Here is a 23,168-nt window from a genome sequence, read left to right as displayed (position 1 = left end):
TCCAAGTCTTCTTATCTTGAGGATGTAAATAATGGTACTTAGCTTACTGACTTATTGAGGATTCAAATAACTAGTTCACATGAAATGCTTAGAACCAAGTTGGTGCATATTACATTCTTAATGACAGCCATCGACTCCCCTTTCACATATACGACCTATATGCAATCTGTCAACCACTTCAAATCACCTCTCACTAGCACCACTAATATCATCCTGGTCTCATCTATCACCTCCCCATGCACTACTGAAAATCCTGATTCACCATCTTCAACCCGTACTCTCCCTCATTCTAGTTTCAACATTGCAGCAGAAGTGTTCCTTAGGCAATTTAAGTCTGATCTCGCACTCTTTCACTGGCAATTCTGAGTAAAAGTGCAAGATCCAAAAGGTCCCACATGGTTTGAACTCCTTCCATCTTGCCATCTACTCCTCCTCTCCGGTTACACTGGCCTCTTTACTGGATATTAAGCCTGCCAAACACCTTCCTCCCACAGAAACTTTGCACATGCAGTTTTCTGGAATGACCTTTTCCCATGTACCTGAATAGCACATTCACTTCCCTGAAAGCTCAAATACAACCTCCATAGTGGTCTACCCCTAGCTACACCAATTGATCACACCTCCATCCTGTCTCCATTCCTTGACTCATTACTTTTTCTTCAGCATAGCACTAATCATTATTTAATAGACTAACATTAATTTTTGTTTTGTTTCATCAACAAAAATTGTTTCCAACACCAGGAGTGCTTAGCATGAATCTGAAGGCAGGAGTTTCCAGATTGAAAGGGTTTACCAGGAAAACCACTGTGAACTTCCAAAATTTCCAGGGTCAAAGCCAGTCAATTCTATAAGCTTGCAGAAGTTACAAACAAAAGATCATGAAGAGAATGTCTTCGAGCCATCTTATAGCATCATTGGAAGACAGTGGACAAGTAATTTCTGACTTAGAATTTATTCCCAGCCAAACTGTCGAACAAGCCTGAGGGTGATAAAAAAACATTTTCCATCTCTCAAGGTCTGAAAACACTTCCCTCCCAGGCATCCTTGCTCCATAAAGTCACTAAAGAATGTGTGCACCCAAGCAAGTAAGAAAAAAGCACAGGATCCTGTAATCCAGATACATGACGCAGGTTGGAGCAAAGGAAACCTCCAAAGTGACAATGAAAGGATAGTCTTGGGATGACTAAAGCTTGGCAAGTCAAGACTGCACTGCGGAGCCCACAGGTTGCAAAGCCTCTGCAATGTGCTTTTTAGGCTGATGTGTTGCACCAAAGTAGTAGAATAAACCAATAAACAGGATATCACACCCAGAAAACAGGGGGAAGGCAAAAAAAGCCCCAGGGTGAAGGCTGGCAGCTATTCCAGTGCAGGGGCATTCCCCAAGAAAGACCACACCAAGGGGGAAAAGAGAAGTAAGTAACCCACTAATTGAAGGGACCATCCCCATTAAAATCTACACAAAATGGTGACTGAGACAAAATTATCAATAGATACGATGAACATGAAGCTGAGGGCAATGACATTTCAACTTCAAGAAACACAAAGTAAAATAGGAATTATTATTTAGAAATACAGGGCTGCAAGGAGGAGGTGGGGAGGAATGGGTCAGGGACAACTGGATCTTATGAATCATTTAAAACTATGAGTATGCAGTTCTTTAAAAAATTAAAATTTATTTTCAGAAAGACAGATTGACTTCTCCCAAGCTTTCCAATCTTATCTATGATGATTTACAGTATCTATCTTTTGAAATGCAATGGTGACAAATATTGGTACCCACCATCCTAGGTGGGAAAAACATTTAAGAACTGAAGAGTACTTTGAAATAGTTTTATTGGCTCATAAGACCTTTGCATATAAAAAAAATACCCAAAACACTATGCAGTATTAAATCACAATTACATTTTTTTTTTAACAATCGGAACTACCCAGAATATACATTTTTAAAGGAAAAAAATCCTACTGAACTGAATTCTGAAATGACATTATGACTTAAATACTATGACAAAATAGATAATTCCTTATAACATTAATTCATTGCACAAAGCTGCCAGATATTTTCATAAGCATAACCATTGCACAGAGTGCAAATGAACACAATTTCAACGTTACACATTTAGTTGAAGTAATCTCCTTCACCTATGGAACTCTTAAATTTCTGGCACAAAATGTTGGTCTGTTTTAACTTCCACCAGGCAACCAACTTCACAATCCAGTTACTCTTTCCCTTCAATAAAGAGCATCCTTCTGCTGTCACTGCCTAAGAGTCAGCACCGCCTCTGCTTGAAGAAATCGACTCCTCTCAATTCCTCGGGCAGGTATTCCTGATCCACAGGCTCACTGTACATGGGATTGTACTTGTAGCCTTTGCCGTAGCCCAGATCCTTCATCAGCCTGGTTGGTGCGTTCCTCAGGTGCAGGGGCACCGGGGGCAGAGGGCCCTGGTGGTTCCTCAGGCAGGCTTTGACATTATTATAAGCGCTGTACACCTCAATGGACTTTGGGGCTCTCGCAAAATAGACCACACACTGAGCCAGAAGCACCTAGGATACAGAAGGACACATTACCAAGGAGGTGCCAGAAAGGTTCTGTTTGGCAGAGTGCTTTAAGATACCTCCAGTTAACTTTTTAAAAAGATTCCCATCATGCTTTTTTAATCTCCATTTTGTGCCTAGTCTGGATAACTAGAGAAGAAATCCCTATGAATGAGAGACAAGCCAGGCCAGTGCTTCTCCTTTAAAAAAAAAAAACAACAACTGAAGAACATTTTGCAAAATGAAATTCTTTTTAAACCCTCAAGATATAAAACAGATGAACAGGAAGCTGCTGTTTGGGAGGCAAACCCACAGGGGCTTCCTCCTTAGCTCCTTCACAACCTTTCTGTCACCCAGGAAGACTTCAGCACCTTCTCTGAACCCTGAGATTCCTAAGGAGAGTTTGAAATAATAACTTCATCCACACCAAAGGTCTGATCTCTCTCTAGAGCCTAGAATTCTAAACAATGGGACTTCAAAAGTTGAGCCCAATCTAGCAGGCCCAATACATCAATAGTGAAGGTACCACATATATTCAAATCCACCAAAGGTTGGAACACAGGAAAAAGGAATGGATTTGTAAAGATGGGAGCTGTTTACTTTACCTCACATTCAGGCATGCCTATAAAATGACAGCCTTGGTAGGCAGCAACTGCTTGTGTTAATGCAGACGGGTCTGCCAGACCTGTCACACACACAGAGAGACAAAGGAGTTAAGTCACAACACACACTATCATCCCCACTTGTCCGCGTGTTGCCGCAACCAGAGACCATAACTGCTTATAAACTTGGTGACAAAAATAGTCCCATTTAGCAAAAGAAATGGAACTTATCTCTGATCATTGATCACATTAACTTATTCAAGAAATATTTACTGAGTGATAACTGTGGTGTCCAGAACTGGCTCCTTGTGGGTAAAAATTTTATATCTAGTAGTAGGAAAAACAAACACTGAGAGGACCAAAGGCCATGAAGACATTCACAAGTATGGGTACATTAAAAACAAAACATTTACAAAGGCAAAAAAAAAAAAAAGCTGTTCTTTGTCTTTAAATGGTGTCCACAGTCTTCCATTTCTACCTCAGGAACTGTCCAACGAAAACCTCAACACCTGGCTGCAAAAGCAAATTGAAAAGTATCTCTTTTATTTCAACATTCTGAATAAACTACTCATATCCTAAAGAACATTCCCGAAGAGGAAATAGAAAATGGTGACTTTTTAATACATTCAAAAGCGCGCACACACACACACACACACCAAGAAATAGACAACTAAGCTCCTGCAGAAAGTCTTCTCTTCTCTTGCCTTTTACACGATTCCATGACATCCTTAGGCCAAAAGAAGTCACATTCCCTCCCTCATGCCACGTGCCCCACTCCCAATATGAATTGGGGCTCTGGGACCCTCAGACACACTCACCGATGTCCTCACTGGCAAACCTCACCAGCCTCCTTGCCACATAGAGTGGGTCCTCTCCTCCCTCGAGCATGCGTGCCAGCCAGTAGAGGGAAGCATTCTGGTCCGAGCCTCGCATGGCCTTGTGCAAGGCGGAGATGCAGTTGTAGTGCTCCTCTCCTGTATACCACAGAAAGGCACCCACTCAGAGGGGTCCCCCAGCCAGCTTTGTGACAGGCTGATTTAAGGAAGGCTGCACTAACAGAGGTCCCAGGGAAGCTGAGGAGAGTGGGGTTGACGGCTATCCTCAAACTATACTAGGTGGGGGGATGCAAACCTGCAGCATGCCCCAGTGCAGTCCTCCTTGGAGGTGGGGCGCTTGTTTGGTGGCTAAGTCCTGTTCAGAGGAAGAGGATGCTACTTGAAAAACATGAAGAGAGTGTTCCCATTGAGTGTGTACACAAAAAGGTGAACAGGGTGGGGACACTCATTCTGAAAAGTAATCTCTACCACAGTGGATTTGCCAGAGACAAGAGGGGAGGTAGGGACAGTCTCACATTCTGACTCCATCTTATCCCCCTGCAGTCTATTTAAGGAAAACAGACCATGGGGCTGCTTGTAGCCATCAGGATGGAGAGTCAAGTGTCAAGGGCAGCTGTCATGGCCCATTTGTTCCTCAATGTTGTTTCCAGCTGTCTTCCTGATATCTGAAGCCTGTGGTCATTTAAACCACAGCCCTGGTGTACAGACACCTGTGTGGCATGATCCCAGAGAACTGGCACTAATAGATCTCACTCTGAATGGGTAAGACTCACCCTCACCATTTGGTCTTATTCCATTTTTTGGCCTGGATTCACAAGAAAAACAAATCAGTGAAATGTGCTTTAGAAAAAACACATAGAAAGGCAGGAAATCATAGCTCAATCATTTTTTAAATAAATAAAAGGCAGTGGTACCTGTACACATTTCACAATTTCCTGTCCATCCTTTTTTTCTTAAGTTCAGGGATAGAACATTCCCCTTATGAGAAAGAGGGGTGTCTGGGGGTGTTCTGGAGTTCTTCTAGAGAAGCACCTAGTGCTTCTCTTCATCACGAGCCCATATGAATAATGAGACTGTGTTCTTCCAGACAGTTTTCGGGCCCCGGGAACAAATCCCAGTAGCTGATCAGTCTGCTAAGACAACACTTGGTCTTCAGATGGAGATGAAAGAAAGCAACAAGAAACTCCCCTGGCCTACCAAAGAGGAAAGTCCCAAAAGGTTGATGGCAGAATCTGAGCAAATCCAGTTTTCAAGGAGGTTTGGGCAGATCAACATGTCAACATTATTGGATTTCTATAGACAAACTGAGTGTCCACTGTACCAGGGTTTCCCTAGTGAAGTCAGCTACAGATACTGGCTGGGAAAGTATCCTAAGTGATCCTCATGGTTCTGGCTCCCTCTCACACCTGTGCTTTGCTCCTCTGTGGGCCAAAACTTAGAGGTGGGGAAGACTAGGGTAGATCTAGTCAAACACATGGGTATGGAAGGATGAAAGAAACCACCTCTAGTTCACATTCTGTCTAGTTTACACTTCCCCGAATGCAGGTTACTCATCTCCTCCAAGTTTTACTGGGTCAATGTGAGAGGTAATACCACAGGTACATGGGCCAGAACATGGGCTCTTGGGCCAGGCAGCTTGGGCTTGAAACCTAAACTTACCAGACACTCAGCCAAGGGTATATTCCTGATCCTCTCTGTCTCAAGGTTTTCATCTTAAAAATGGGGATGCCAAGACCACTCACTTCATAGCTTGTATTAAATACATGCCTGGCACATAGCAAGCATGCACTATAGAAACACTGTATTTTAGATTCTATTATTATTCTATGCTTCTGCTTTTATTATACACTGCTTTAAAAAGTTGACACAAGCCCATATGAACAATAAGATTGTGTTCTACCAGAACACAATTGTTTATAATACCTTGATGTCAAGACATGAAAGAAAATTTATTCTCATCTGGATACTTATTTAATTTGATGCATACCATCTGAACTATTTACTGGATCCTACTACGGGTACTATATACTAGTGAGCAACACTAAAATAATAAAAATTATGGGATAGATTCTTTTCTTATCAGTTATAAAAGTCTAAGATAACAGGTTTTCAGGACAATGCTTCTATAATCCCTATTTATGGAACAGCCTATATGAGAACATTTCTCAAGTTCATGAATTCTATTTACACCTGTTGTGGATCCTCTGTGTAGCAGACACTCTATATAATAGAGTTGCATGTGGGTACAGGGGGCTCATTGATATTAGAAAGACATAGACTGTAGAGTTCTCAAGGCTGTTGGACGTGGCATCAGGAGGCCTCCACTGCCCCCAGCTCTTCCTAAGGAAGCAAAGAACTAGCGACAAGGTAATCCCCATGGTTCATGGTTCCCTGGGACTAGACACTTCCAAATGTGATTCCTTGCAGGGAATGTGCTCTAGGGCAAGCTCAGTGACTGCACAGCAGGCCTGAAATGGAAGCAGGAGCAGTGGTAAAGGAAATGATATTGGGAACCAGTCGGACCTTAATTTGAGGATCAGTTTTACCACAAGCTTTATGAGGCAAGCCGAGTTTTGTTATCTGCAAAATGAGGATATTAATAAAGTACCTTCTAAGGTTATTTGGAAAATTTCATGTTACTTGGATATTAACTGATAGTCTGATTAAATATGAAAGACTGATCTAGTCAAAATGAAGCCCCCCTTGGGACACTTACAAAAAGGGAGAAAAATCACAGCTGTTGGACCCCCAGAAGCAAGGGAGAATCCACCACGTAGTAATTCCTTCACTTTTGAAAAACTTTGTTTCTGACTAAAAGCAAAGCAAAGCTCTATATCTAGATATTCAACTTTTCAGATTTGTTAAGCACTGACATGACACTCACGTAAGGGAGAGACAGCCATGTGAGAAAGCTCCTGCTGGGAGGCAGGTAAACATCAAAATGCAGACGGGACTGTGTGTTTCACACGTCCAATGTGTCCTTAGCACTGACACCCACATTACCATCAGCTAAGGGGCACTAAGGCCAAAAAGCTTCAGTCACTCTCCCAAGGTTGTGTAGTGAGCACCTTTACTAAGAGACTCTGCCTGCAACCAAAGTCATTCTTAAGCCCCTCCACCCCTTCCCCAGCCAATAAGAAGGACTCTCGTCATCAGGAAATATCAGAGATGTGGCACAGCCAACATGAGATGTGGAATTTCAATTATGAGCTTCCTTTTCTGGGAGAACTTTTAAAGGTGTAGAAATTCTATTCCATAGTTACTATAATATGACTATGTTCAGAGTCACACAAATGTTCCATCACAGGAGTTCAGCCTAATCTGCAGTAAGCTATCTTCATCTCTGACCTTTTTTTATAAAAAGATACAAATGTGCTATGCTTATATTTAATACTACCCGTTCACAGATTTAATAAAAGCTGACATTATCTGTTATCTCTAAATGTGGTTCTCTGTAAACAGTTAAGTGCACACTGAAAAATTAGATTTGAATTTTTCTAAGAACCCACTACAAAATAAAAGCATCAAGAGCCATATAAACTCAATGTTTAGGTTAAACTCCAAAAAGTAAGGATTTTTTAAAAATATTCTTTTAATTGTAAATGGACACAATATATTTATTTATTTTGAATAGTGCTAAGGATTAAACCCAGTATCTCACATGTGCAAGGCAAGCGGTCTACCACTGAGCCACAACCCCAGCCCCCAGAAATTAAGGATTTTTAACACTCAAGTAAAGTACTAAATAAGTCACTTATTGCAAAAGTCCTCTTGCTACTTACTGCCTTTGCAAATTACAGGAATTACTCACTGTCAACTAAATACATAGGCTTTCAAACGTGCTTGTACACCATAAGTTGCTACCAGTAAGTAATGAGAAAATATCTAACGATTTTATAAAATGAAGGAGGAGCCTGTAATTTCAAACACCTGAACTCCTTTTGATGCCTGGCAATGAGCAGTTGTGCACACTTATTTCTCTATAGTGTTACTTTTTCTACATTCCAGTTACTCAGTTACTTACCTGCCCGGTCATATAAAATGTGGGATCGCTGGAGACCTTCCTTCACATCATTCTCAGTGATGAGAACTCTACTGGGAGAATAGGTTTGCCCACTCTTCTTACAGAACATCTTCCTAGAGCTTAACCTGGCCAGCACTGCCAGCTGCAGTCCGTTCAAGCCAGCTCGGGCATCCCCATCACTGAGATAAGCAAGAGTATCTACTGCTTTATCTTCTATAAACACGGAGGGTCTGGAACACAACCAGCATTAGTTATTGTCACACTCAGGTAACATATTTCTCATTCTGCAGCATACCTTAGTGAACTTGTACTTCTAGTAAAGTCAGTGAAAAAAACCACCTTAGTTCAAGGCTTTTGACCCTTGTTTTGAACTCACACAGTTAATATGGTTAAGCACTGCTGAGATCTTAAAAAGTCACAAGCATTACTGAGATCTTAAAAGTTACAAGGGCATCTCACTGTGTCCCAAGAGTTGGGAGAATACTACTTTGTTATTTTATGAGCCACCAGGGTATCTTACTGTAAGTTCACTCATTGAAGCTTGTGTGAAACAGAAATTGAATGTCCTGGAAAGTTATAGTTGACAAGTGGGCTCTCTGGTTCTGCCCTAAAGAACAGTGAACACTTTATCAGAAACATTAGCACCTCATTATAGCATATGGCAACCCCCATCTGGATGACACAAAAATGCTCAGACTACCTTCCACACAGGCAAGAGACCACATCACATTATTTGCTCTAAAAGGGTCCAGATCAGGCAGTTCAATTCCCTCATTTTACAAACAATAAACAAGATCCTCAGTTCCCCGGACACAGCAGGACCTAGAAGTTCTCTCTAATTTTGGCCTAGGACAATTTCAGAGAGAAGTACGTCATTTCAGAGTGGGTATTACTCATACAAAATCTACCTGGGGTAGCAGAGAGGTCACTACCCTGGAAAATTATCAAAAGACTGCCAGAACTTAGTTGTGGGACTTTGAGTTAATCACCTAACCTCTCTCCAAATGTGAGAACCAAAATTTACAAACACATTCCAAAGTCTGTATCTTCATAAACAAGATCTAACTATAATCAGTTTTCAGGTCTGATTTCCATCTTGACTATCTAACACATTTCATTACTTACAAGAGTCTTATTATTTCCTGATTGAGCTGCAAAAAATATAATTTTTTGGATATATAGTTCACCCATGTCATTATTATCCTTCAACTGAAAATATCTACACAGTAATTAATAAGTTCATCAGGATTGTCCTTCCAAATCAGCTACTTGGAAAACAACACACAGTGCTTGTACACCATAAGTTGTACAACAGGTGCCAACTGGGATGGGCTAAGGGAGGGTTCTGGAGCAGAATCCAGCTTGTATGCTGGGGTCAACATAAAATTTCTAATACAGAATTTCTTCTCCTACACCCACCTACAACTTTGCCTAGAAAACAACCTGAGTAAGCTCAATCTGCATTTCACTCAAAGATGTGTCTCTAAAGTCATGAAGACTGTCCCATCTCATTCCCTTACCTACTAACAGTGGCCAGGATTTAGTTACTCACTGTGGGCCTCATCACATATAAGATACCTGGCTTGACTTTTCTTTCTAAAAGAACACTGTCTCCTCAGACTCAAGAAAACTGTCTGGCCTCAGACCCTTAGGTATAACCCAGAGACTCATCTCCCTTCCTTCTGAGAGCAGCATCTTCTCAGCAGTTAACTCTTCTCAGCAGTGAACAACAGATCATCCAAAACATATTACCAGGATCATATTATTGGCACTTTGGAAAGTCGATGGATCATTTCTCAACCAGAAGCTGGATTTTCTGAAAGATGATTTAGAAGAAAACAATAGAGCATATACTAAAGAGGTAGAAAGGAAGAACCAGCATCAAAGAGGCCCAGCTGCCTATGATGTCTCTAAGATCAAGGGCATAGTACCTGGGGCGAGTGTGGAGGTAAAACTGACCGAACACCTCTTTTCCACTTCCTTGGGAAACTTCCTAGCAACAAAAAGTTTTCAGGACAACTGAGGGAAGAAAAGGAGTAAAAGTAGAAGCCCTAATCAGTTCCAACATACTGAACTATTCTATATCCCACACCATGAGTTGGGTTGCTCATTCCCGTGTCATCTTTCCACCCCCACTAAATGTTGAGCACAAGGACAGGAATAAGGTTCCACTAGTTCTTTGTATTTCTAGTGCCTAGTGGATAACAGATAATTACTGCACAGTGAATAGGCTAACTTCAATTTTCTCATTATTTCAGAGTAATACTTTTTAATTTAAAAGAAATCATATAAAAATATAGAAAACAAAACAGAATCCTACCTTCATCACCTAAGACAATAACCGGTATGATGATGTCATTTATTTAATTTTCTTTATGATTCAACCAGCCATGTAACCACTAACCTTACATGTAATTTTTAAAGCAAAACTTAGACCACACTATGAACAGTTTCACATTCCTAAAAATTTAATAATGGTTTGAAAAACAAGCTACTCAAACTTCTGAATTTTTCTATTTTAAAAATAGTCAAAGAGAGAAAAATCACTACTGCTAGACTATCCTAAAATTAGTATTTTGGTATATATCTCTTTTCTATGAATTAGTCCATTTTTGCTCCATAGATTTATAAACAGCCTGCTGTGAATAAGGCTTTGAAAATGGACATGTATTTGTCTAATTGGGAAATATGGTCCTTTGATTTGTACTCCTAACCAAAGTATATAAATCATTCTGTTGTTTTGGTTTGCATTCATGGGAATGAAGTTGCTGCCACAACAAAAGCCACCCAAGCTCCCACCATTCCTTCTTCCCCTTGGGTATCATCCACAGTTTAAAGTTCATCCCATCCAAAAGGATAGTGTACTTTTAAACCCAAAATGAATTTCTCATCAACTGTTCAAGCAATAAAAGGGGGCACTCACTGCACTCACTATAGTCATGTAAGGAAATTACAAAATGTAAATTCACTGTTATGAAAACCATGCATGAAGGGGTGTGATTTAACTACCATCTAATATGTCCTAAATCCCTCTTTATTTTAAATTCTGAAAAGTAGTAATAAAATACAATAAAATACTCTGAGATCTTAAAATGGGAAAGAGATGACAGAACTAAAGTTAATCATTGATATTTGCAAAACCACTCAGCAAACAGTAACTACGAAATTATCTTGAGACAAACAGTAACTACTAAATTATCTTGAGAGAGTTTCTCTAGGTTAGAGAATTTAACATTATTTTAAAATTTAAGTATAAACTTACAAAATATTCTGCATTTGGAAATAACCTTCAAAGGTAGCATAGAATTAAATGAGATGAAATCTACTTTGGGGATAGTATCCAAACTTTCATAGCATCCTACAAAGAAATAAGCAATAGACAGTAAATTATGTTGTTATAAGGTAGTAAAAACCATTTTCAAAATGAGAGGAAAAGATTATATTCTGGTTAATACAATTTAGAGATGAAACACAGAGCTAAGAGAAACACTCTGATCTTAACAGAATATGGAAAGCTTCTTCCTCCTTCCCCTTTCTTTTCCAGTGGCCTGGATCCTGCACAGTGTTCTTCTGGTAAAGGATACTGGGATTTGGAGAATACTACTTATATGGCTGGATGTTTAAGTAGGAGGAGTAAAGAAAGTGAAAATGTCCCTGTTATTTCACCACAGAACAAAAGAATAAGATGGGTTTATTAAGCTCTCCCTCCCTAAATTATAAAACAAACTCCTTGAATCTCTTCACTAAGGAAACTGAACATTATATGGTCAGTGTAACAACTGCTAAAAAGTGGTTCTCAACCAGGGATATGCATCAGATTAGAGAACTTTCCTCAAATACAGATGTGGATACCATACTATTGATTTACTGATTCCCAAAACTCTAGGGTCAGACCCCAGGCACAAAATACATCCCAAATAAGTGTGATATGCATATCTGGTTAAAAGGCATACCTGCTACATTTTAGGTGGGATCTTTTGTACTGACTCCTTTACAAATTAATACAGAGTTGCCCTTAAATAAAAAAACACACAGAAAGGTTAGGATGGTAATGTTCACTGTCAGCATTCATCCCCTTTCATCTTGGTACCGAGGATCCTTCCAGCAACTGAGGTTGCTTAATAATTGGCAACATTCCTTTAAAATTGGTTCCATGTCATTCAAGCTGAATGATCGTGAGCATATTTCTTAACCTTGTTCTGCCTCAGTTTCCTCTTCTAATAAAAAAAAAAAAAAAAAAGCTGATACCTAATTTTCAAAGCTATACTGAGGATTAAACAAGACATGCAGAATGCTCAAGAGTACTGTCTACCACATCAGGAGTACTCCATAAATGTTAGCTACTGTTATTATCATTTGAATTAGATATTCAATAGCATGCTCTCTAGAATTGTAAATCTTCAAAGCAGAGCCCCAAACTCTGATGTTTCCATGATAACCTGAGTTAAACTGAAACAAAACTTACTTTCTTCATAAAGACAGAACATACATTTCACCTAATGTCATCTTTTTCTATAATCCTATGTCTTTCCAAATTATATACCACATACCTGGCAGAGTTCTACAGAGGGTTGAATAGTGACCCTCAAAAGATGTTAAGTCCTAATCCTTGGAACACATGGATGTGACCTTATTTGAAAATAGGGTCTTTGCAGATATGAGAATCTCAAGATGAAACCACCCTGGATTTAGGGTGTATCTTAAAGCCAATGACAAACATTCTTATAAGAGGAAAAGAAGACACAAGGACATAGAGGTCATATGAAGATGGAAGCAGAGATGGCAACCAGAAGTTAAGGGATGCTAGGAGATACCAGATGCTTGAAGGAAGCCTCTGGAGCATTATGGCCCTGCTGACACCTTGATTTTGGTCCTAACTTCCAGAACCAGGAGAGTTAAGATCTGTTGTTCTAAGCCAGTCAGTTTGTGGTACAGCAACCACAGTGAACTAATACAAGGTTGCTATTTTTTTTTTGTATCAGGTAGTGAACCCAGGGGCAATTAACCACTGAATCACATCCCCAGTCCTTTTTATTTATTTACTTTATAAATTTTGAGACAGTGTCTCATTAAGTTGCTTAGACCTCACTAAATTCCCAAGGCTGGCTTTAAATTCATGATCCTCCTGCCTCAACCTCCCAAATTGCTGGGATTACAGGCATGTGCCACCGCACCTAGCTCATTGCTGATGTTTTTAAAAGTACCATTTTAACTTATATTTTTCTTTATATTAACATTTTTTGAAATTATAGATTAACAGAATACTTTTATTTTATTTGTTTATTTTTATGTGGTGCTAAGCATTGAACCCAGTGCCTCACACATGCTAGGCAAGCGCTCTGCTACTGAGCTGCAGCCCCAGCCCCCCAAATTTTTCTTTTTATTAATATTTTTCTTTAGATTAACACAATTATACTGGCATACTTATTTACCTTATAGTAAAATATTTTTATAAAAAATTATTAAAATCTATTCTATACCCACAATCCACTCTGGACAGTATCTTCTATGCCAGTGTTCTATCATCTTTTTTTTCTATTCTGCAGCAGAAAAGATTACTTTAGAGGTAGGCAAAACAATTTAAACCTTTGTTGAAAAAACAAACAATGTAAAAAACTCTATAGTCATCTTGTTTGAGGGTTCCTCTCTCCAGGTGATTAAAGAAAAGCCCCAACTAAGAGACAAACCCCAGCACCCTATGAAGGGATAGATGCTACTTCAATTTGGACCTGCATATCTATAGAGCCAAAGGGCAATTATGGCTTCTCACTTCACCCTCTTCATGTCCACAGAGATGTGTTTCTCTGGACCACAAACAAATTACTTCTTCAGAAGAGAAGTTCTGAATATGTTTGTGTCCTATGATCTGGGAACCTACAATTCTTACTGCAGCAAGTAGTGCAGAATGATTAAATGCCGCTTTACTTTTTCATCTTCAGCATCACAAGCTCCTCATACCAGAGACCATAGTTTTTTTTTGTTTGTTTTTTTTCCTGCCTCCAAAATTAACCCAGCTCAGATAGCACACTTCACTTCATCATGTGACCAAATTCTTTGAGAGCAAAATACATGGAAACTGTTGATTAGCCAAACAAACCAGAGAACTGTGGCACAGATAAGGAGCGTTATTTCATCTGGTTAAATTCTGATTGTCCTTCAAAACTCAACTCAGCATCTCCTCATCCAGGAGGTAAAATGTTTGCTTTCGCATACTTTAGACATCTCTTCTCTATACCCCCCACCCCATGCCTTGTGTACAGTTTGATCATAGCATGGCACTATAAGCCGATTTGCTCACCTGGCCTTTATCATGTTCTCTACAGGCACATTAATGTACTTTTCAACACCCAGCCATGACTAGCAAATACAGAACCTTTGAATTATACTGAATAAATAAATACAGGAGGGAAATTTTTTTCCAAAGAACACATGGGCTAGAGATGTATCTTAGTCGTAAAGTGCACACTTAGCATGTGTGAGGTCTTTGTTCAATCCCCAGCAACCCTGACAAAAAAGAATATTTTTATCTCACTATAATGGGAATGAACATGTGTATAACTGTCTTAAGAACTTACAATCTTATAATTCCTCAAGTACAATCAAGAATAGTCAAGTAGCAGCTTCATTAGTTTTGGAATCAGTACCCTGCTCACCTCTTCTCACACACAGTCTTCAAAAGCCTAGGATTTCTCTGTACATGTTTTAGTTGCTATCTAGGGCACCAAAACATGACATAAGAATACAAATGCACACTCATAGCTTCTCAGAAAGAGAAAGTAATTATGAGGGGGAGGGGTTAAGAGTCTTTTCTTGCAGCTAGATTAGTGTAACCAAATCTGATTTATCTGCACAAGGATGAATATGCAGCTGATGCTAATCCATAGGGATTTGAAAGTAAAATTTTACCTATAATAACTGAAAGACAACACAATCCACTATTAATTGTCCATGACAATCAGGGAGGCAGATACTTCTTTCAGAAAAATCACTTATAATGTATTTTTTCTTTGGTCTATGGCATCTCCCAACTTCTTATCAGAATTGCTACAAACAGATCAATAAATGGATCTAAGCTTAATTTGCTTTCATTAAACTATGCTTGCTGATACTAAAAAGTTACGAGCATAAAAAAAAGTTCTTGATACATGGGCAACTATTCCTTATATTGGACTATTACCCCCCCTCCCAATGCAACTATTTTTCTCATATTGAAAGCTAGGGTTTATTTATTCATCAACTATTCACCAAGAGCATAATATATGCTAGACATAGTGCTACAAATATAAACAAGGACAAATTTCTATCTTCCCATCTCTCCAAAGTAGGCAGGGGACATGGAAAGCAAATAAGAGTGAAAGGAAGTCATAACTAGGATCAGTTCTACACGTATGACAGGGGAAAAGGTTTTCTGACTGCTATACAATTTTAGCAGATTCAGAATAACTGATTCATTGTTATGTCTCTTTCAGTTTCAGCAACTCAAAGAAATTTTAATTCTTTCACTGGATCCTCTTAAACTTTAAAATGCTTGGAAGTCACTTGGAAATTTTTTAAAATATAGAAATCCTTTTTATGAGGATGAACTCTATATCTCTACTGATCTTCTCAATTTACTTAAATTATGGCACAGCAGTTACTGAAGAGAAGGGAAAACTTGAAGTTCTCTGAATAACTCAATCCCATGAAATGATGAAATAAAATAAAAACTACCCTATGTAAAAGAAAATTGTAGATATATCATGATAACCAGTATGCAAAAAAAAAAAAAAAATGTTAAAAAAATTTTACCTTTCCTTTTCAATTTGTCTTTCAAACACTGATGAGAGTCCATTACTGTAATTTTAATAAAAAAAAAGCTAAAGAGTTGGCCCTTCATATCCATGGGTTCTGAATCCTCAAATCCAACAAATCTTGGATTGAAGATATTTTTTAAAATGTACCTGTATTGAACATGTTCAGACTTTTCCCTTGTCATTATTCCCCAAACAATATAGAATAACATCTATCTGCACAACATTTATATTGTATTAGGTATTATAAATAACCTAGAGGGGTTGAGAGTGTAATTCAGTGATTCACACACTGGGTTCAATCTCCAGCATTGCAAAATAATTTTAAAACATTTTTTTTAAAGTAATCTAAAGAAGAGTTAAAGTATATAGTAGAATGTGTGTATGTTTTATGAAAATACTAAACATTTTTACATAAAAGATTTGAGCATCTGTGAATTTTGGTATCTGCAGGGGGATCCTGTAACCAATTCCCTGCAGATGCTGAGACAACTGTACTAGATCCAATAAAGTGGCAAAATACCACTGAAACCCTTATAAGTGTCCAGCCCACAAAGGGCTCCTGAGTATGAGCACATCTGATGGATACCAGCAGGTCCATATTTTGTAGCCACAGTTGTATCGGCCATTCCATCACAACTACACTACAAAATGAAGTCACTTCATTTTGCCCAGGAGTCCATGGCCAAATGTTTCAAGGCTTTCATATGACACAGCCACATCTGAGGCAGGAGCAAATGGGAGAGACAAGACACATAGGGAGAGACTGTTGAAACCTAAACCATGAATGTACAACTATGCCTTGTACTTTAATCCTCACAGAAAAGTGGCTCCAGAACTTGGCCTCAGGGCAACAGGAGCAGCTGTGTAGTCCAAGCATAAGGAGGTGGGTAATAGCCTCTCCTCTGACCGGATTACGCTTCATTGCATTAGTTTAGCCAACACATACACAAATACTTCTGAAGAATATGTTCTACTGCAAATAAATAAAATCTCTTACCCAAGAAATAAAACTGATTATCCATAATACATACGCCCTGTGTATTAATAAACTAACATGGTGTTCATGATGCAGAAACTGATTGCCAACAGGAACAAAACAGCTTCTGATATGTCGATTTCAGTTAAAATTCCTTTACTTTCATGGAATGAAATGAGTTTGGCTTTTCGAGTGTGAAAAATTAAATAATTATATGGCTACAGTTACATTTTTACTTTTAAAAAATAACAAAATGCAAGGAAAAAAGGAAATTTGAATCTAGCAGAATCTCCAAAGTTTTGAAAGTAGGTGTAAGATGTATATATCTATTTGTTCCATTAAATGAAGGACAAATCTTTTTAATCAACAAGGTTTTCTATAGTCTTCCAAGCTTTTAAAACAGTGAGCTAGGAAAAGAACCCTTACTACAAAACAAACACCCAAGAACTAAAATAACAAAGCAATATTAAAGCCTAAACAATTATGGATATACCCTGTGAGGCTAGGAAATACATCTTAAAAGAAAGGGTACGTTTATAGAGATACTCTTAGTATGATATGAACACTTCTCTCCTTTTTTTTTTTTTTTGCCCCCCTTACTGGCAGATCAACATTCTTCTTGGTCCCCACCTCTCTCCTGGCTGAGACCCAGCCCTTTCTGGCCCCCTGCCAAGAGATTCTCTGGGAAGTATGAGTCCCCAGGACACTTCACACTGTCAACTTACTCAGAGCTGCTGTTGCTGCTGTGGCTCAGAGGGTCAGTGGGACGGCTAGAGTCTAGGACATGAATTCCCAGTGAGTTGATTGCTCTCATTAAAATAGTCACCATTGCCTCTACTGGAAGTTTCTCAAGAACAATCACTCGACAGCGGCTCAGAAGAGCTGCATTGACCTGGAAGGAAGGGTTTTCAGTGGTGGCCCCAATCAGGGTGATCGTCCCACATTCCACGTGAGGAAGGAAAGTATCCTAATCATGGGAGGAAAACAGAAGACAGTGATTCCAGTCAATAGCCAGTTGAGGAATCCTACGTAAGTTAACTATCCATTTTCTCATTTTTCTAATTTTACTTTTACAGCATGTACACTAAGTATGGATAAAATACTTGTGGAAAGTACAACTCTCAGTTTTTAAGTCCAAAACTTAAAAATCAGTGGGATGCCAGAGTCTAAGGCTGGTCTCTGCCTGGTAGAATTCTAATACAGATTTAACATAAAAAAAATTCTCTACTTATAAAAGTATGGCTGAATTGACATATGCTTTATTATATCAGCTATTTATTTACAGCAAAGTAAGAAAATACGAAAACATTAATATTTCCAAAATCCTCTTCCACTGTGGGACTCAGATTGTTATTCTTCCTAATAAGCTTGGTGAATATATAACCACCAGACAGTCTTACACAGAAACACTGAGATGTGTCAATGTCCCATATGAAACTTGAAAAGCTAGTATCTAGACAGAACTCTAAAAGGTCTACTACTCAAAAGACTCGGGGGGGGGGGGGGGGTGTCAGAAAACATTTTTGGATTTTGTGAAATATTTCTAATTATAAGTAAAAAGCTATAACAACATAAGTCAGGAAAAAGTATGCCTGGAAAATATTTTCATGTCTATTCACAAAAAGTGGCTTTGTTATAAAAATAAATTGTAACCTTTCACTTCTAAAATCCATTGAAATAAATAGTAATCTTACACGTGGAAAAATAAGATTATGCACCCCATTTGAATCAAATGTATGATATGTCAAGATCATTGTAATGTTTTGAGCAACTAATAAAAAAATTTAAAAAAAAAAAAAGAAAGAAATAGTAATCTTGATCAAGGGGACTCGGTGACAGCCTAAAGGCACAGAAAACATACTCTTTCATTTTGAAAATAAAAATATAAAGACCAAAAAAGGGACAATGATCTTAAAATCAAATTTGTCTACAATGATTCCTAATACTTTAGATTAAATTTTCTTAAATTAAAAACTGGATCCAAAATGGCTTTTCTGATATGGACAGCTTAGGGATACACTAATCATATATCAGATATCATTTTCTTGTTTTCAAAACATAGTAAGAAAAAGCATGGGGATACAGGGTGGAAGGAGATGGGTTGACAAGCCTATGCTTCTTCCTAGACAGTTAATAATGGTAACATTCCCTAGCATTTGTATAGTATCTTATACTTTCAAAAGTGATCTGATACTTTTTATTTTACTTGATATACACAGTGACCAAAAGAGAAAAGAAGTTAATATACCTGCTGAGATTTATTGAACCGATGAATCTCATCAATAAAAAGGATGGTTTTCCTTTTGAAAAAGCTCTTTTCATTTTGAGCTTGTTTAATGACATCTCGCACATCATTTGTCTTGGCATTTGTTGCAGACAATGTCACAAACCTTATGCTATGTTTCTTGCTGTTGTTGGCTATGATATGAGCCAGGGTGGTCTAGAAAAGACAATACACACAGTTTGAAAAGCTAATCAGAGAGGACAGCACTCATGGGTACTACAAGCAGCATGAGCATTACCAAGCAAGTTGAACTCTTTAAGAATGCTCAGAGACACAGACACCATTTGAAAAAACAGAGCCAAGTCTTAAATTAAAAATAAATAAATAAATAAACCAACATTCAAATAAAACAGGAAAGTAGCTAAAACTTAGGCTAATCCTGACCTTTTTTTCTTTGTTCCTTGCCCCTTTTGATCCCTGTTTTGGGGACTTTGGAATCCGAGTAAAGAGCAGCTGTCTAGATTTAGAAGAGCCTGGGTGACAGCTGTGACCCCTTACCAAAGGAAAGAGAAAATTCTCCCTCCTCCAGTCAAAAGTATTACAGCTGAAGAACTAGGTGTAGAACTGATCCCAGAACTACAACTAGTGGTAGCTCAATGAAGTGGTTGAGAAAAGCAAAGTGAAAGAGTCTTTGAGTTGAGAGACCACTGACAAAACACTTAGTATCTGAGGTGAATGCATACCACTTCTGAATGTCTACTCTGGACATTAACAACAGCATTGATACTGTTAGCACTTACCAGAAAGCAAAGGAAAGCTCCAAGGAAAGTGTTGTTCATTCAGTATCTGGCACTTACTGGGTGCTCAATAAATATGTATATGCTATTATAAGTTTTGTTGTTGTTAGCACTTTAGTACTAAGAATGGGAATAAAGAAAAAGAGAAGATTGTTTAATTAAAGGGACAAATTTGCTCCTGACTGGAAAAGTGGCACTTATTTTCTGAAAGTTGTACTGCACATTAGACACTGTGGGCTTCTTACCAAATTCCAGCCAACCTGCATCTTGGAATCAAGCTCTTATGTCACATAGGCTTGGAGTTGATCACCAATTACCTTACTGAGCAGCCTGGCCCAGTAAATCTCTTGCACTAAAATCTTCTATGACTCACTCATCTCCTTGAAGACCTTTTTCTTACTGTCTGGGACCTTCAATAACTGATAATCCCTTCTCATGATCTGATGTAAAAACTTAACAATTACTAAAAATGTTACTGCTCTATCCTCTAAGTGGTCTAACAACTAAATCCATGGGGAGATTTATCAATGATTCTACCATCATCATAAAATGTATCTGGAGGCTGGTACTGTAGGTCAGTGATAGAGCATATGCTTACATGCCAAGGCCCAAAAAACAATGTTATTTGAAATACATTTGCCTGGCCAAAGGGAAAGCATGATACAAATAAGACACAAAAAGAGCAAGTTGCATTCCAGGAACTGGAGTAATGACAGGTGTGGTTGTGTGAGATGAAGCTTGAAAAAAAAATCAGGAATATCCTGTATAAGAAGGAGTCTGAACCTCAAAACTAGGAGACCTCTTCTGATTCCCAAATTCTACCTGTCATTCACTGGTACTCATTATCCTTAAGCACCTCTTAGCTTCTCTTTTACCAGGGTTACCCCATTCATAACTTTTTTCTCAAATGTTCTTCCAATGACGTGTTCTCTAGACCCACAATATCCTAAGCGCCCTCCTCTGCACTTCTGCTTATCCCTAATGAAGGTACATGGAATGGAACACCAAAGGCACTGATGCTTTTTCTCTTAAACAGTATAAGCAAAGCAATATAAGCAAAGCATTATAAGCATAGTTATGGAAAATTCTTGGTGAAAATGATATGCAGAGAGAAGAAAGTTTTTCATATTTGCTCTGATAATCATTGTCAAACCAACAACTAGTGGAAGGGAAAGGAAGCACAACAGAAATTTAAAAATTTAATTACTTTTTCAGAGCCGAACCCATATACATACAAGTGTAATATAGAAATGTCCCTTCACAATTTTTGTTGCATGCTGTTTCCTAAAGAATTGGGTCACTAAAAATCAGAAGGCAGGGGAGCTGATGCAACGTGAAGAGAATTCCAATCCGAGTCCCACTCTTGCTGTGAACCTAGAAATTCGTAGACATCTTCCTTCTGAAAACGTCCAGCAAATGTGTCTTAAAAGAATCTGGTGCGTGTTACTTTTTCACGCCCATCATAGACTCCACTTGTGGACCTAGCAGTGCCCTAGCTCAGACCGCGCCTGGGGCCCCTAGGCCACACCATCCGCGAGCCGGGCGAGTTCCTGGAGGACATAACCCACAGCCCGCTGACCCTTGGCGCCATCCACGCGCCGGGCGCGCGGCCAGGACGGCACTCACCTTGCCGCAGCCCGGCGGTCCCCACAGGATGAGCGAGGGGATTTCGTTGGTCTCCAGGAGCGAGCGCAGCAGGGTCTCCTGCCCCACCGCCCGGCTCTGCCCGATGTAGTCCTGCAGCGCGTCAGGTCGCATCTTGTCCGCCAGCGGCTTGCCCTCCAGCATCTGCCGGATTTCCTCAGCCGCCAGCGCCCGCGAATGCGGGCGGCCCCCGCCGCTGGCCCCGAAGGCGGCGTCTGCGGCGTCCGCGTCCCAGTGCCCCGGGTCGTCCTCGCCGTCCGCGTCCGCGTCGCCATCGCCGTCGCCCCCCGCCTCTTCCTCCTCCTGCGCCTCCGCCTCATCCCAGCTGCGCGGAGACGCGCTCCCCGCCGCTGCGGCCGCGGCAGCCGGCCTCTTGCCCGCCCCCTTCCTCGCGGGGCTGCTGGAACGGGCCACCGGGAAGTCGGGGATCAGGCGGGCGCCGCTGGGCGTGGGCGGCGCGTCGTAGCTCTCCCGGCTCTCGGTCTCACCACCGTCGTCGCCCTCCTCGCCCTCGCCCTCGCTGCTCTCGGCGGCCGTCGGGGTGGCCGGCTGTTTCAGCGCCGAGCTCTCCGACAGCCGCCGCCGCTTGGCGCCAGGTGGCGAGGGCCCTTTGGCCCGCTCCCCTGCGCGGTGCGGCCCGGCCGCAGGCTCCGCGTGCCCCGCGGGGTGGAGCAGCAGGCAGCGGTCCAGGTGTGAGTTGATGTGCGCGGCGGGCATCATCTGCTGGCACACGGGGCACTGCACCTGGTGCAGCTGCGATAGGAAGGGGTCGTCTTCCGGCCCGCTCACCTCCATGGCGGCCGCCGCCCTCCCCGGCGCCCGGCGCGGCCACACCTGCCCCTGAGAACGCCGAGGCCTCAGATGCCCGCCGCTAGGCCCCGTGCCGCGCGACCCTCGATCGGGGAGGCGGCAGAACGCGCACGGGCCGAGGGAGGGCGCCGCTCATGCCTCACGTCCGGAGCTCCCGCATCGGCCCGCCCTCGGCCGGCCGCTGGTAACGCCTCTCGCTGCGCGTCGGGATGTGTAGTCCACGACCGTTTGTCCCGCCGGGGGCATCGCCTCGCGTGGCCCTTCGGGAAATGTAGTCCAGGGCTGCTTACCCAGATGCAGGCTATACCTCGCGCGGCACGTTGGGAAATGTAGTCCTCTACCGTTAGCCCCAGCCGCTGCTCGTTTACTTCCGGCTTCGCGAACCGCCTTTGTGAGGGGTGTCTCTAGGGCTGGTGTGGTGCGCCTGCGCAAGACTGCGCTGTGGCGGAAGCGGCGTTCCTTTGGCCCTTTGAGGCGCGGGAAGCCTGGGGGCATTCTGAAGTAGATTAGTGTCTGGGGCCATGGGGGTGGCGCATTGCAGGCTTTTTATGCATCGGAGCCTGTCCGTGGGAGGTCACGGAAGTTGTTTGTAAAGAAGCGGAAATGGGGGGAGGGGTGGAGGGACCCAAATATTACCGATAGAAAACTGGAGAAAGAAACTGAACAGCAGAAAAAAACTTATATGCATGGGTGATTTTAAAAAGTTCACCCCAGTAGGAGTCAAAGAAATGCAAATAAAGGTGCTTCCCTACCCTATTAGATTTGTTAGTTTTTTAGCAACAAATTTGCAATTTAATTGCAAGTTGGAAACTAACTCGAGCATTCTAACTCCCACTACAACAAAGTAAGGACTGGTGTGACTGCTTGGATCTGGAATGTGCAGTATCTGAAATGTGTGATCCCCAAAGCAGCACGATACAGAGGTGGG

General features: G+C 40.8%; 1 protein-coding gene across 2 annotated transcripts; it reads right to left on the bottom strand.

The window, feature by feature from the left end:
- Nucleotides 1–1,648: 1,648 nt before the first annotated feature.
- Nucleotides 1,649–22,438, bottom strand: Wrnip1 (WRN helicase interacting protein 1). Of its 2 annotated transcripts, XM_027954805.2 has the most exons (7): nt 21,413–22,418; nt 19,014–19,205; nt 17,491–17,732; nt 7,997–8,226; nt 3,955–4,110; nt 3,140–3,219; nt 1,649–2,543 (listed from the first exon to the last, which is right to left on the bottom strand). In XM_027954805.2, exons 1-7 carry the CDS (start codon nt 22,223–22,225, stop codon nt 2,268–2,270), a joined length of 1,989 nt encoding a protein of 662 aa, XP_027810606.1. In that variant the 5' UTR covers nt 22,226–22,418; the 3' UTR covers nt 1,649–2,267. The 2 variants fall into 2 exon arrangements, with proteins under 2 accessions (XP_027810606.1, XP_027810608.1); XM_027954807.3 differs by lacking the exon at nt 3,140–3,219 and having other exon boundaries at nt 2,394–2,543; nt 21,413–22,438.
- Between the last annotated feature and the right edge of the window lie 730 nt (nt 22,439–23,168).

This window comes from Marmota flaviventris, chromosome 6 (assembly GCF_047511675.1).
Source record: "Marmota flaviventris isolate mMarFla1 chromosome 6, mMarFla1.hap1, whole genome shotgun sequence".
NCBI classification, from domain to species: domain Eukaryota; kingdom Metazoa; phylum Chordata; class Mammalia; order Rodentia; family Sciuridae; genus Marmota; species Marmota flaviventris.
This window is presented reverse-complemented; position numbering and strand designations above follow the sequence as displayed.